This window comes from Berghia stephanieae, chromosome 9 (genome assembly GCF_034508935.2).
Source record: "Berghia stephanieae isolate SIO BIC M18660-M18661 chromosome 9, UCSD_Bste_1.3, whole genome shotgun sequence".
Taxonomy (NCBI): Eukaryota; Metazoa; Mollusca; class Gastropoda; order Nudibranchia; family Aeolidiidae; genus Berghia; species Berghia stephanieae.
The window spans coordinates 39,461,077-39,477,127 of record NC_088368.1 but is presented as its reverse complement, the minus strand read 5'-3'; the positions used below and the strand labels follow the sequence as shown (position 1 = coordinate 39,477,127).

The window sequence follows — 16,051 nt, the reverse complement described above, 5'->3', positions numbered from 1 at the left end:
CTGTAGTCTAATTGACTGACTGACTGATAGGATAATTATTTTACGGCTGTTTGGAAGGCGCGTTCTACAGTGCAAGCCGCTTAACCGGGACAGCACGTTACGCAGAAATAAATCGTTCCATTTTATTTTCGTGAGTATTATCCGAGACCGCTAGTGGCCTCCATTGGAACAACACGCCAAGACTACGTGTGGACTCTTCAAGAATGAAGTTGACGTCACTCAGGCCTTTATCATTTTTTTTTTCTTTTTTTCCAACCATATTTGTGAGTAATTCTCAGTAAACTGTATTAGCGAGACTATAGATAGTATGAAGTTTACGTCTTTGTTATTGTTTTTATTTATTTTATTTTATTATTATTAAATAGTATTAATAATAATAATAATAATAATAATAATAATAATAATAATAATAATAATAATAATTATAATAATGATGATGATGATGATGATGATGATGATGATGATGATGATGATGATAATCTTAATAATAATAATAATAATAATAATAATAATAATAATAATAATAATAATAATAATAATAATAATAATAATAATAATGATAATGATAATAATAATAATAATAATAATAATAATAATAATAATAATAATAATAATAATAATAATAATGATAATAGAAGGAACGAAAATGACGTCACTCGAACTCTTTGTTATGATCTTTAGCCAGCCATTTTTATGAGTAGTTCTCAGTTAATTATTGATAGTATGCGCTTGGCTAGGATCTCACAACATTGCCATCCGGAAGTATAACGGACCAACACACAAAACTATGGGTAACCATGAACTTTTATAGACTGATTAATAAAGTTTAGTGAGAATTACTCCTAAACGCGGATGGCTAAAAAACATCAACAAAGACCTGAGTGACGTCAACTTCGAACTATCGATATCAAACAGACAATAAACGTTTCAGGCTACACATAGTTTCGTGTGTTGGTGTGTTATATCCAGCTGACGTATACTGTGAGTTTTTGTTTTGTTTTTATTAAACGCATAGAAAGAACAGAGTTGACGTCATTCTGCTCTTTTTAAAAAACTATTTTTAAACTGTCGGTTTTTGTGATTAGTTCTCATAAAAGTCCCTCTAGCAGGCTATAAATGTCAAATGTTACAGCTCACGTGGTTTTATGTGTTGATAGGTGTCAACTGGCATGTAGAATAAGTGAGTGGATATTTTACCTAAACTCGTGCATCATCGCATCATTGATATGCAAGGGACGTTATCAATACAAACATTCGCAGTAAAGAGTAAAACATGAATTACCTCTCTTAGATTCAATTACGGTTGGCAAGACTTGAAACGAGTTGATGACAAAGTAAGGTGAGAACAGGGTAGGTCAAGATAATGATGAATGGAACATTATTATTTTTTGACCTATCCCATCTAAACGGTATGATCTTGGAGTGAACCAGATGTCAACGGAGTAATTTTAAACATAAACATAACAGATACATAGTAGCAATAAAAAAATAAAAAGTTATTGTCACAAAAAAACAAACAAAAAAACTTTGTGGTCTTGTGGTACGACACGCCTTCGAATCGGAAGGAAGGTCCTGGGTTCGAGTTCCAAACTGGACGGCGCATAGTTGAGTCAATGTAAAAGGCTTTCCTCTCACATTCTGTAAAATAAGTGTGTGGCCGTTATTATTAGCGTTGTCTCTGTCGGACAAAAATATGATTACGCTGAACAGACATCATGTCTCATCCTACTTGTTTAGTGTTGCTATTTGCTAGGGACCCCTTGCAAAGTGCTTTGAGCACGAACCGAAGAAGGCGTAGGTATGCCATGCGACAATACTAGCCGTGTATCTATAATTTAACATCTCCAAGAAAACTACGGAACCACTTATTTTATAGATTTGTTAAGTTTGTACTTCCAAAGAAAGAAGAACACCACTCACAACATTACAAACAACCTTTTGTCGATAACTCGCATGGTTTGGATATCTCTATCTTTTAAAATTTCCTGAGCTTGTAACCTAACTGTCTTACGTCTAAAGGTAAAGAAAATGGGTTGCTATGTTTTAAATAGGCACACATATTCATATCGATCTAGAGTAATGTTACATTTATGTTTGTCACAATCTCCAGCCATTTCCAGAGGGAAGAGGAGAGAGTGAGAGGTGCGCCGGTGGAACCCATTATTTTAGCTTCTTGAGAAAGGTCCCGACAATCATTCGTTTAGTCAGAATAAGAAAAAAACAAAAAAAAAAAAAAAAACAAAAAAAAACACTTAACGCTAACCGCCTAAAGCAGTTTAGATTTGAAGATGCTGTCGTGAATGGAGTGCGCTTTCGCAACAACTTCAGTGCAGATAGATACAACTGGTGACAACGTCAACAGTGGATGTACAGAGAAAAACACCAACTTTTTTTTGTTTAACATAATCATCATCATCATCATTATTACGCTGTGATTATCCCCAGACACCTGTCTGGGGATAATAAAAATTCGTTATCCCCAGACACCTGTCTGCTGGGGATAACGAATTTTCATTATCCCCAGATGCATATTTGAAACTCCGCTCTTTTAAACAATTATCCACATTCCAGAATATGGAATGTTTCCAAATGCACATAGAAATAAGGAAAGTTAATAAAATATCTATAAAAACATAAAATTAACCAACATTAAAATCAGTCTTTACTACAACAATATGCGTCGACTTCGAAGTGGGTGTCGTCATGGCCGAATGGTTTGGTCGTCTGCCCTGGAAGTTTGACCAGAATCGACGTTGTGGGTTCGAATCCTGGTAACGTCACTTTTTTTTTCTTTTTTTTTTTTTAAATTCCGTCTTCTTTTTACAGAACGTTGAAAGGGATAAATGTCCCATCCATCCTCCCCCCACCTCTTTTTTAAAAAATATTAAACTCTCTGGTAGCGTCAATTGCCAAGGACCTTGACAATTGTCAAATCGTCAATTGCCAAGGACCGTGTCAGTTCATCAACTACGCATGTGTACTTTTAACTGCCACGGAGTACCTTTAGTGTCACGAAGTGATGCATTGCCACAGAGTGATGTTATGTATTAGTATCAATATTAATTCATACTCTCTTTTACTCTTCTTTCTCTCTCTGTGTCATTTTCTCTTTTTTTTTTTTCTCTCTCACACACTCTCTCTGTCATTTTCTCTTTTCCCTCTCTGCCATTTTTTCCTCTGTGCATGTATTTCTCTCTCTCTCATATTTCCTCTTTTTGTTACGGACCTTGCCAGTTGGTAGATCATCATCATCAACTATTTACTATTAATGCCACGGATTGATCTTGTTGCACAAATGTTTTACGTTAATTATTCCGTATTAAGACGATGTGCAGTATATTTCCTTTAAAATAAAGGAAATCTTACTTTTCTTTTTTAATCTAGGATATGTTGGCAGGGATTTGCCACTTAGTCGTTCTGTTTTTTACCCCCCGCTGAATCCAAAATCAACAGTAATTTTTGTTTGATAATATTTTAACTCATCTTGGAATTCGTGAAAAGACATAAAAATTAAAAACAAATGCCAACAAGTGTTGACTTGATCCTTTCCACAACGATTGACAAGGAATGAGTGAATGGCGAATGGAAGAAAAGAAAGTGACGGGGTTCGAGATACGTATGCGCGCAAATCGAGGCTCGACTAAAATCACCACATGCGGCTGAAGAGTTCCAATTTGACTCCATTTGGACTCACTCCTTGGCAATTGACACTTCCAAACTCTCTCTCTCTCTCTCTCTCTCTCTCTCTCTCTCTCTCTCTCTCTCTCTCTCTCTCTCTCTCTCTCTCTCTCTTTTTTTTTTTCTAGTTTCTAGCAAATATATTCGTCCCCACTCCGATCTCAAATAGTGTCTAAAAAGAATAAATAATTAAAAAGCAAACAAACAGAAATATTCAGAGAGCGACCAAATGGTCAGATAGAGGATAGATATAATAATAATAATAATAACAATTATAATGATAATAGTAATAATAATAATGATAATAATAATAATAATAAATAATAATAATAATAATAATAATAATAATAATAATAATAATAATAATAGTAATAGTATGATAATAAGAGTATTAATAATAAAAATAATATTATTATTGATAATAATATAATAATGATTATGATGGTAATAGTAATAATAATAACAATTATCACAATTATTATTATTATTATTATTATTATTATTATTATTATTATTATTATTATTATTGTTATTATCATTTGACCAAAAAAAAAAAAAAAAACAATAATAGATCTAGACCAAATTAAATAATGAAATAATTTTATCGGAGAAATAAAATATTCAACTGATTAAAAAAAACTCTTGCTCGGAAATCGGAACAAAAGTGAAAACAATGAACATCAATTGGGTAGAAAGAAAGAAAAAGTTTTTAAAAAAAAGTCTGTGTGTGTGAGGGGGGGGGGGGGGGTTGCGACTGGTTCGAATCTGTGCAGCTAAAAGGAGTAAAATGAAAGGTGGCCTAACCCACTGAGCTGTCTATCCACACCGCTATCGGAATATCTTAAATTCATATATGAGCTAAACATATTTCCACCATTTTTGCTTCCTTGTTTTGGTAGTTATTTTCATCTCTGATTCGAATAAAAATATGTTGTTGGATCTAGTTTTGTGGACGTGTGATACTAAATTATATTGTCTTGTGCGAGTAAGACAGGAAAATAACAGGTGTCCGTTTTGGGCTTTGGGGCGAACAACACCATGGCCTAGGAATTCGTCCGCGAAATAAAGAATAATTCCCGGTCATCCCCAAAATTGGCCACAATGAGTAAATTATAGAAACAAGAGAATATCTATAAAGTTAACAGGTAGGTAGGTAGTGAAAATTTAAATGGTTGGTGGACTATGAACAGATTTGATGATAATTAACAACTTTCTTCCTGGTTGAAAATAAAAAATCGAATTGCCAGTTTAACGTTTTCAGATCTAAGTAACAAAAGAAATTTCATTGATCCATTTGCTTTAAAATAATTTTTTTTAAAGAGCTGGATTTGACATTTGATCATTATTTACTTACATCTTGTGTTAAATATCACTTGAAATATTAACTGTTTTGGGACACAACCACTAGTATTTTTTCCAGAATATTTGGTATTTTTCACGCCTAGTATGGCATTTTGCATAAAATCTTTCTGCCCACTTGCTACATGCATCTGGGGATAACAAATGTTCTTTATCCCCAGACACCTGTCTGGGGATAACAAAAATTTGTTATCCCCAGACACCTGTCTGGGGATAACGAATTTTCATTATCCCCAGACAGGCGTCTGGGAATAATGACAGCCTCATTATTATGGATGTTGTTGTCATTATTATATTTCTTTAATATTGTACCTTATCAATGTTTCACAGTGCATTCTAACACATACTCAAAAACTGTAAAGATAATATAATAAATCATTTTCTCCCTGACCAGTGATTCAAGATGAAGCTTCTCGTCCATAATATGCTGACCTCCAACATCATGAAGGGAGTGACCAAAGGATACCCTCTCAACATTGTGGTAAGGCTGTGCTTCATGGCTTATTGATATTGCTGATGCTTTTCTGTGGTGATTTTTTATTTATAAAATATATATATATATATATATATATATATATATATATATATATATATATATATATATATATATATATATATATATATATATATTGAATCGTGTTTGATACAAATATGATACGAAAAGTGCTCGACATGTAGTAATGGAGCGAATTATTATTTTAAAAAATATTTACCACAATGTTTGAGACAGTCTACATTAATGTTTCAGGCTTAATTTGCCATCGTCAGGACTGAGTTGTTTTGTTGTCAACAAAACAACTCAGTCCTGACGATGGCAAATTAAGCCTGAAACATTAATGTAGACTGTCTCAAACATTGTGGTAAATATTTTAAAAAATAATATATATATATATATATATATATGTGTGTGTGTATACACAATGGCAAGGTCGTCTACCATTATAGAGGAAAGAGAAATGGAGCAGATTCTATTTTAAATTAATAATAATAATAATAATAATAATAATAATAATAGATCTTTATTGTCCACAAATATGGCAATTTGTCATTTAGTTACACTTGTCATAACGTTATATGATAACTATAACATTGAACAGACACCTCTCTCTCTCTCTCTCTCTCTCTCTCTCTCCTCTCTCTCTCTCTCTCTCTCTCTCTCTCTCTCTCTCTCTCTCCTTCCTCTCTTTCTTTCACGAATGCGACATACACAACATCAACATTTTCATTTCATTTTCAATTCGTTACATTCTTGGCAATTCAACACCAAATATTATCATCATTATCAATTGGTCACTTCATCTAGCCTAACATTAAACAAATTAATCAGTCAATCAGTCAACGCATCAATCCTTGGTTTTGCTGTACCATATGAAATATTCAACATTTTTATTGCTGATGGAACGAACGTTGGCGGGTGGTTGGATGGGAGCATCACCCTTGAATCATATACCTATGATGTTCGCATGGGTGTACGATCCGATAGTGATGTCGTTTCTTCTTCTCTTTACTAGCCTATCCTGCTTCTTTGGTTTGTGATTGTATTTTTGACAGGGGATATTTTTTTTTCTGTAAATCTTCTGCCTGTTTGTTCTTGGTTATTTATAATTTAGCTTATGATATCTTTAGGTTATGATTTTGATTTACATTTGTACTATTTTTGTTAGATTGCTTGTTTTTTTGTTTCAGCAGTCTCTCATATAACCTCAATTGTGTTGGAAGAGACCTAAAGCAACAAACAAAAAAAAAAAAAAAAAAAAAACGAACGTTGATTTATACTTGTTAGTTCCACATTTAATCTGACAAAAACTTCTCCCAGATGGCAAAATATCAAATTCATGGTATAAAATATGTTTTTTTTATTGTTGGTAATTGAGAATGCTGTCCTTTCTATTGCTTTTCCATGAATTCTTTCTACTTCATCAACAGGATGGTTTATTATTTTTGATGCCTCTTTGTAATTCTAAATCATCATACAATGCTTTATATAATATTAAGCGAAGGATAGGTCTTCAATCAACAAATCGCGAAATAAGATGAAATTAGTGGTGCACTTTTGTGTCGGAAGTAAACAAGGCCGCCGCCATTTCGATTTCCTTGAGACAAAAACATTGATACGAACGATTTTTCCGAGGATTTGAAGCAGAACTCTAAACGTTAAAGTTTGAAGTACATACCATTCATTAATACGAACAATCATACAACGTTTAATACGTAAATGAGTGAAACGTTGCCATGAAACAAATAAATATCAAAAGAATTCATCACATAGGTGTAACTGTGCGTCGCTATTCAGCGCCGCCATTTTGAAAAAAAAAAAAAGGTTTATTTATAAATTTCATATATATACTTAAGATAATTGCATCGATAAAACTAATAACTAAGTTATAGTTATGTTACTATTCATGAGTATCATGATATGATAATGTTGATAACTAATTATAATGTTGATGATGATGAAGATGAATAAATAATATTTATAAATGATAAGGATGATGATGATGAATATATATATATTAATAAAGCTAATAATAATAATGATAAATAATTGTTGCATAACTTTATGTGCATTATTTTATATTTCTTTTATTCAGATGACTTTTGCAGACATTTTCTGTTGTTTTTTAAGTTTTGTGTTGGGTCCCCTGTAGGTTAATATCACTGTGCTATTTTGAAAGTATTGGCAGCATGTCTCGGCGGTACAGCCTTTGCGTCGTACCCAAAAGGTACAGATTTCGATCAAATACCGCTGCGCTATGTGGCCTTGAGCAAGCCACCTCACTCTAGCTCGGTTTTCATCGTTGCACTGCGGCTGATGCCTGGGTTATTTCAGTCTTCCCTTGGAATAGACCTTAGAGACAGTTTTATACCTGAGTATGATGAGAGAATGTGAGTAAAGAACCTTTTACAAGGACTCAACAAAATTTGCTTTTATCACAATTTTTTGGGGGTTGAAAGATGATCTAGCACAAATAGAACATTAAAAATAGTTTCTAAAATATTTTTAAAAACATGGACAGAGTATTAAGTCTAGTAGCGCGCAGGTCCAATATTGAGGACGAGCATAACTGAGTCAGTGGGGCGACGGTCCAGTATTGAGGACAAGTTGGCTTTGACACAGAGCGCGCCAGTCCATTAATGAGGAAAGGATCAACCCCGTTTATGAATGGAGTTGTTAACCTTTCTATATTTAGAAATGCAGTAAAAATTTAATTGATTCTGATTGGTCAATAGTTTAGCTATGTCCTTCAACTTGTTGAAGGCAAGTTAGTGGCCTTTCAAGTCATAAACGAAGCCAACAAAGAGCCCCCCCCTGCCCACCCCATGCCCCTACCACGCTGTTTTGCATGCTCTGGTCATCTGTTACATCTCAAACAAAGGTTTGAGAGTTTTTGACAAGATGAGGGTCGTTTAAATCGATCAATTTTTGAAAGACGAGTTTTCTGGCCAAGTTTTTTTTAATGCGTTTCTTTCCAGAGTTCAGCAGTTAACTGGTTAGGAAGGCGAGGTGAAAGAGAATCAAAGCTTGTTTATATTTTTCTCCATCAGGCAACAAAAGTAGAGACACTGGAAGTCGACTTCAACCCAGCATTTGTGGTCAAATCTGTCAGCAAAATTGACTGGCCAGCTTTCCGACATGCAGCCAATCAGGTACTTCATAGTAGTAGTAGAAGTAGTAGTAGTAGCTTGCTGAGAATTGTGTGATTCAGTCATAGTCGATGAGTATAGCTGCTCTCTCCACCCATGTTGTTAATTGTTTCCATTGGCCACGATCCTGGGCTAGAGTTTTGAGGCTGTCAAGATCTTGTTTTGACTTTCACTTCATAACTGCCTCATTTATTACAGTTAACTGGTATATACAGGGAAACATCAGTATAACAGTGAAGTTGGGAACGGTCTAAAATCCCTATTATAAGCGAGTCCTGTTATTCTCGAATATCAAGGGAAACAACCCAAATAGCCTAAATCATCATTTTATATCATTTGTAGACTCTCTTTTCTCTTTCTCTCTATATCTCTCTCTCTCTCTCTCTCTCTCTCTCTCTCTCTCTCTCTCTCTCTCAACTGACTGTTTTCTGTGTGTGTGCATTTTATGCAACATTGTGTGCCTGGTGTATGTGCCTACTATACCCACAAACACACAGAGTATTCATGAATTAGGCCTAGCTTTGTTGCATTTAACTGATTAGGCTCTTAAAAGTAAAAGTCACTGCTGTAGTTGGATAATTTTACTGAAAGTAAAGAGGGAGTAAAAACGGAGATTTTAAAACCCCCTGTTATAACAGGGTCCCCATTAGATCCAGAGCTGTTAAACATGGGTTCCACTGTTTAAAAAAAAAAAAATTGGGTTCGAATGTGGCAAAATTTTAGATCTTTTGTTCCAGATTCAAATATTTTCGTCAAATTTTAGATTGAATATTATTGAAAATGTGGTGATTAATATTTTTTAAAAACCAAAAAAACCCCCAGATGTGTATATGTTGAAATTGAACTACACCACACCAATTCTAAAGTTTTTAATTTTTTTTTTAAAGATCCCTGACCTATCGATTTTAGTGGGCGGCTATGTGGTCTTATGGTATGACTCTAGCCTTTGGACAGGAAGGTTCAGGGTTCTATCCCGCTCTGAGTGATTAATAGTCTAGGTCTTGGAAAAGGCTGTTTACTCACATTCTGTCACCGTACTTAGATGTAAAATGACTACCTGATTGTTAACCCATTGCTGCCCGGGCATAATCTGAAAAAATGTCTCTCACAGACCATGCGAGGGGAGATAACTCTTCCAAATGTCATAGTACACTTCATTAAAAAATTAATTGCAAGAATGTGAGGCATGCTAGAAACAATATAAAAGCTGTTTTGGAAAGAAGAATAAATGGCCTTTAATTTGATGTATTGTTTTGGACTATTGATTCATATTTTGATTTGAAAAAAAATGTTAAAGTTGAAAAATATGTAATAATATTAAAACACATGAAATCCATTGTAAATGTCATCAAAATACGCATCCAACTCAACCTCAATGTCTGATTCAGTGTCTGAATGAGCACTATCATCATCACTATCCATTAAAAAACATTGATCGCTCCCGAGAATTGAGGAATTCAAACGCCATTCCAGCAAAAAAAAAAAAAAAGGACGTTACCACAACCGATTTGGTCGACAAACTTCAAAAAATCACAGCAGACAAATGAATTGAGATAAAAACGATCGGGAAATTTCTAGTTTCACTTTCACTCTTTCTCTACTTTCGTTTTCTAAATAAAAAGAAGTGGTTCTACACACGTTTTTAGTTTACGAGTTCAAAGATGCTGGGTACCTGGCGGGCGATATCGGACGATTTGGACTGTTTGAGATGTTTTTTGAGCGGGCGATTTGGGCCGCAATGGGTTAATAGGGGTGTCTCCGCCATAAAAATTAAGAAGATATATAAAGAAATGTCGCCTACCTATAAGGCGTCAAGTCATGTCTCCTCTTACATGTTTGGTGTTGCTATTGGCTTTAGACCCCTTGTTTAGTGAATTTAGCGATGTATAAATGCTCAAGTTTAAAAAGTTTTTTGGGGTTTTTTTTGTTTTGTTTTTTTTTAAATAATTATTTTGTGTTCATTTTCTTTTTTTTTTTTTTAATAATAATTCTTATCTACTTTTTGACAGGTTGGGAAAGGAGAAGATCTACCAGAGGAATTAGAGTCCGGATTTGAGAGCAACGAAGATTTGGTGAAAAAGATTCACCACGCCATGCTGGAGGTTGGTATCAGATAGAAAGTAAAGTTTGGAAAAATATATAGAAACTGGAATTCACTCCGGCTCCATGGGCTAAATAGCTGTTAGTTAGACTGTTCATATATGAGAATGTGACAAAACACCTGGTTGTGCCCCTTGTACTATCAAAATTGGATAATTGTAATGCTCTATTGTTTGGCATTTCGCAATATAATCTTAGACGTCTTCAAATTGTCCAAAACAGCGCTGCCAGATTATAGTATTCATGAAGTGTAGATGCGATTCTGCCAGACCTCTGCTTCATGACCTGTTGAGAAACAGATTCAATTCAAGGCTTGTGTTTTAGTGTATCGTTGTCTTGAAGGTACTGCCCCTTCCTACATTTCGGAACTCATTGAAAGATATTCAAAACCCCACCCCTTACGCCAGTGATTCCACCAAACTTGTTGTCTCGAATACGGAAAAATGCTGGAATGAGATCTTTTTCTCATTTCAGACCCTCTGTTTGGAATGCCTTACCACAGAGCATTCGTGAAACAGAATCTTTGTCAATTTTTAAACATTCGCTTAAATTATATCTGTTTCGATTTTAGTTGATGATATGAGAAGCAAGATAGGTCTGGTTTGTATGTGTGTGTCTGTGCTTGTGTGTGTGAATGAGTATGTTTCAGCCAAAGGGTATAGGGGGAGGGGGAGAGGTTGTTTTGGAATTTGCTGGAAATGGATTTCTGGCTTTTTTTTTAACCAGACCTTCTTGCACTCGTGTCAAAGTGATACTAATCCGTGATAGAATCTGTGGACTGTAAAAAGTAGGAAACAAAAATGAATAGAACAGCTTCAAAAAAAGAATGAAATACCAAACACGGAACGTTTCGGGCTCAAAACCTATCTTCAGCCAACAACAACAAAAAAAACCCAATAAAATTATAAATATATTACTAAAAAACAGATTGACGACTAAATATTTTGTGTGTCCGCTCTCTTTAAGAAAAATTTTGGAATGTCGTTCCATGACAAGTTTTTTCAACAGAGAGGATGTACGAAATATTTCTGGGTTTTTTTGTTTGTTTTTTTTTTTTGTCATTGTATATTTGTTTTTATTGTTTTTTTTTTGGGCTGAATAAGGGTTTTGAGCCCGAAATGTTCAGTGTTTTGTATTTTGTTTTTTTTTTAAAGGTGTTCTATTCATATTTTTTTTCCCTATTACCTTATACTTACACTCACGTCATGTAATGCCAATTTGTGACTGTAGGCACAATTGATGGATTGAGGTTTCGACGAAAGGTGTTATAGAAATATGCTTTTTATTATTATTATTATTATTATTATGGATTTTGGGTTAGGTCTTCTGACCTCCCATGATGGGCAAGAGGTCACTTGCTGTGTCTTCTGCCCACTTATATCTGTCCGGATAAGTTTCAATATATATGTCTTGGATCAAGATAACTTGATTTTGTCCTGGCCCTGGCTGGAATCCTTGGCTGGGAGGTTAACAGTCAAATATATATGGTGTTAGTTTTGGGAGATTATATCTGTTATGTATTGTAGTATATTTTTTTCTTTGAATGTCATGTTTTGCAAACATGTGTGCATTTCTCTTGGTTCGATTCTATGCTTGTTTCTGAATGAAACTTTTAGGTGATCTCAAACTAAGTACCTACACTGATACTATGCTGTTGGAATCCACATCTATTCTATCTTTGAATCAATTCCCTTTAGTCTTACTCCTCTCATGTTCTTTTAATTGTAAATCTAAAATTTGTTGACTATCCCATGTTCTTCCTTTTTACTAGCGCCAACACTGAAATGACCTTAAATGTGTCACAAGCGCCGTAAAACTGTCAAAACATATAACACCCACAAATATAGTGATGTATAGACCTTAAACATTTTATCGCATAATATCCACTGAAAGCACTGGGTGAGGTTCCTGGCCTCCCATAGTGGGCAGGGAGGCACTTACTATGTCTTCTACGTCTATCCCCCTATATCTGTTTTCCAACATGCTTTGTGTTTTTATCTTGGAGTTATATTACTTGGTTTTGTCCAGGCCCTGGCCGGATACTCTAGCTGGGAGGGAAACAGTTAAATGTATAGTTAAGAGTTTTGGGAGATGATATTTTTTGTCTTGTAAATCATCTCTCTGTTTTGTACTGTATTGTTTTGTTTTTTATATATGATTTGTAACATTTGAGTGTATCCCTCTTAGTGGGGACCTGTGCTTGTGAATGGGTGAAATTTTTAGGTGATCTCAAACTAAGTACCTACTTTGATAGTGTGCTCTTTGAATCTACATGTTTCCTATTTGAACCAATACCCCTTTGTCTTACCTTTTCTTGTGTGCTTTAATTGTAATTCTAGAACTTTTTACAATCCCATTTTCTTCCTTTTTACTGGCGCTGATATGACCTTATTGTGTAGCAAGCACCGTGAAACTCTTAAAAACAAAATGAAAAAAAAAATTCACTAAAAAGCAACAACAATTAACATGTAGGTTAAGACATGACATAATCTGTTAGAAGATACCACAATTTTTTCCGACAGAGACATTGTTGTTAACTGCCAGTTACTCATTTTACGCCTTATTACGGTGAGAGAATGTTAGTAAAGAGCTTTTTCCAGTGACTCAACTGTGCACCACTCAGAGCAGGACTCAAACCCAGTACCTTCGGATCCAAGACCACATGCATAGCTTTCCTTTTCATTTTTCTTCTCTTTGTTTCAGGTTGAAGTAGTCGAAGGAGATTTAGAATGTCCAGAGACTGGTCGGAAATTCCCCATCACCAATGGCTGTCCCAACATGTTGCTGAAAGAACACGAAGTCAAAAACTGACACTTGTTATATTTTAATGTTTGGTTTTTTTTTTTTTTTATCATTTGTTTCAAATATGGTATTATGTCGGGGTGGACCTTAGACACTTGAAATCTGGATGGGGTTCCCGACCTCCCATAGTGGACAGAGAGGTACTTGCTGTGTCTTCTTTTGCCCTGTGTCTGTTTTCCAATTGCTTTCTGTCTTTGAATGAGATTACTTAGTTTTGTCCTGACCCTGGCCGGAGTCCTTGACTGGGAGGGAAACAGTCTAATGTATAGGAATAGTTTTGGGAGATTATATTTTTTCCTTGCTCCTCTCTGTTATGTACTGTTATTTTTAAAATTTATTTAACATATGATTTGTAAACATTTGAGTGTGTTCCTCTTAGTGGGATCTTGTGCTTGTGTCTGGATGAAACTTTTGGGTGATCTCAAACTAGGACACTAGGTATGTTCTTGGAATCTAGATCTGTTCCCTATTTGAACCATTTCTCCTGTCTTACTGTCTTACTTTTTCCTCAAGTCCCTTTACTTGTACATCTAGAATGTTTTTACTATCCAATTTTCTTCCCTTTTTACTGGCGCTGATATGACCTAAATGTATTGCAAGCGCAATAAAGCCCTTAAAAACAAAAACAAAGCAATTAGCCCTGGCCAGAGTCCTCGGCCGTGAAGGAAACAGTGAAATGTATAGCTATAGTTTTTGGGAGATATTTTTTCCTTGTAAATCACCTCTCTGTTATTATTATATTTTTTGGTTTTAATATGTAAATAATGATCTGTAAACATTTGAATGTATTCCTTTTAGTTGTATCCTGCATTCGTGTCTAGATGAGACTTTTTAACCAACTAAGTACACAGATTCCACATCTGTTGCCTTTTTTTGTAACAGTTCCCTTTGTCTTACTTTTTGTTTTAGCTGTAATTCTAAAAAATGTTTGTACTTTCCCCATTTTCTTCCTTTTCATTGGCGCTGAAATGAACTTCATGTGTTGCAAGCGCAGTAAAACCCTTAAAAATAAACGAATACAAACAAACAATTGTTGTTTTTGTACATATGACTAATTGTTTTGAAAAATGTTGGGCATTGAAGGAACCAATACCTTTCTGCATTTCATGTTTTATGTGTGATGCTTTTGTATGCCCTATAAATTTATGTTACTAGAAATTATAATATTATAACTATATTATAATTTCCCCAAAAAAAAAAAAAGAAGAAGATTATTAGGCAAGGAATGTTTTGGATTCGAAAACCTTCAGCCTACAACATAATAATATTATTTAGTATTACCTTATACATTTTTTGTTGTTGTTGGTGAAGAAGGCTTTTTGAGTCCGAAACTTTCAGTACTTAGTTTCTTGGTTCTATTTGAAACTTGTTATAATATACAGTCAAAGCTTGTATTTGGAACAGCCATTTGATCAGAATAGCCTCTTAAACTTAATTGGGAAGATTTGTCTGTGACTGAATGGTTTCTATATTATTCCTACTGGTTTATATATTATAGCCACTACAAAATATATTTGTAGTCTTTATAGAATGTTCCAACGGAGGCCATAAGTGGAATATTGGTTAATTGGAACACTGCTTATTTAGAACAATATCTGCTGTTCTGATTAAGCGGCTTGCACTGTTTAATATTTTTAATATTCCATTTTGTCCAAGTTCAAGACTTCTTGTTTTAAAAATGTAATTAGTTGAATAAATATGATGTTGAAACTAAAACTTCAGTCTGTGTTTACTTGGGTGCTTTTATCTATGGTATAATCTGACCCTGCGGTTTTTTGAAAAAAAATATTTCAAAATTTTGCAAAGAAAATTATAAATTTTGCAAAAATTTTGCAGGTTTCTAAATATGTTGTATCGCGTCTAACAACTAACTACATGCAACACGTGCAATAAAATTTTCAACTCAAAGTTATGCAAAATTATGGGACAAAAAATGGCAAATTTTGCTGATTTGTAAATAGGCACAAAGTTGGGAAAACAAAATTACAATAAAAATCTTCATCACAGAGGGGAACGCAAATTTCGCAAAAATATAAAAAAGACTCAAAGAATTTGTCCAAAAAATTGCAAAATGTGCAGATTTTGTGTTTGCAATGCAAATAAGAAAAATTTTCCCTAACTTTGCAGCCGCAAGCTGTGCAAAAAAACGCGGGGCCAGTATAATAAAACTTCCGTCATCTTGCTTTTTACTGGTGCTGAGATGACCTTATTGGGCTGCAATGTGAAACAAACTGCAGTAGTCCTTCAAAGCCATTGGGGCCATGAATCCAGAGTTTATCCCGGTTACTATAGCATGAAATGGAGAATAGCAATATAGATAGTTCGAAGATGACGACACTCTGGTCTTTATTATTGTTTTTTGCCATCCGCGTTTATGAGTAATGCTCACAGAACTGTATTAACCCGACTATAAACGTTCATGGCAATTTTATGAGCTTCTTAGCTAAGCGCATACTATCTATATAAT

General features: G+C 34.3%; 1 protein-coding gene across 1 annotated transcript; it reads left to right on the top strand.

The window, feature by feature from the left end:
• The first annotated feature begins 1,889 nt into the window (after positions 1-1,889).
• On the top strand, positions 1,890-15,305 carry LOC144980223 (multifunctional methyltransferase subunit TRM112-like protein). Its single transcript, XM_078927820.1, has 5 exons — positions 1,890-2,019; positions 5,432-5,518; positions 8,584-8,685; positions 10,692-10,784; positions 13,486-15,305. The coding sequence occupies exons 2-5, from the start codon at positions 5,441-5,443 to the stop codon at positions 13,591-13,593; spliced, it is 381 nt and encodes a 126-aa protein (XP_078783946.1). The 5' UTR covers positions 1,890-2,019; positions 5,432-5,440; the 3' UTR covers positions 13,594-15,305.
• Positions 15,306-16,051: the final 746 nt, after the last annotated feature.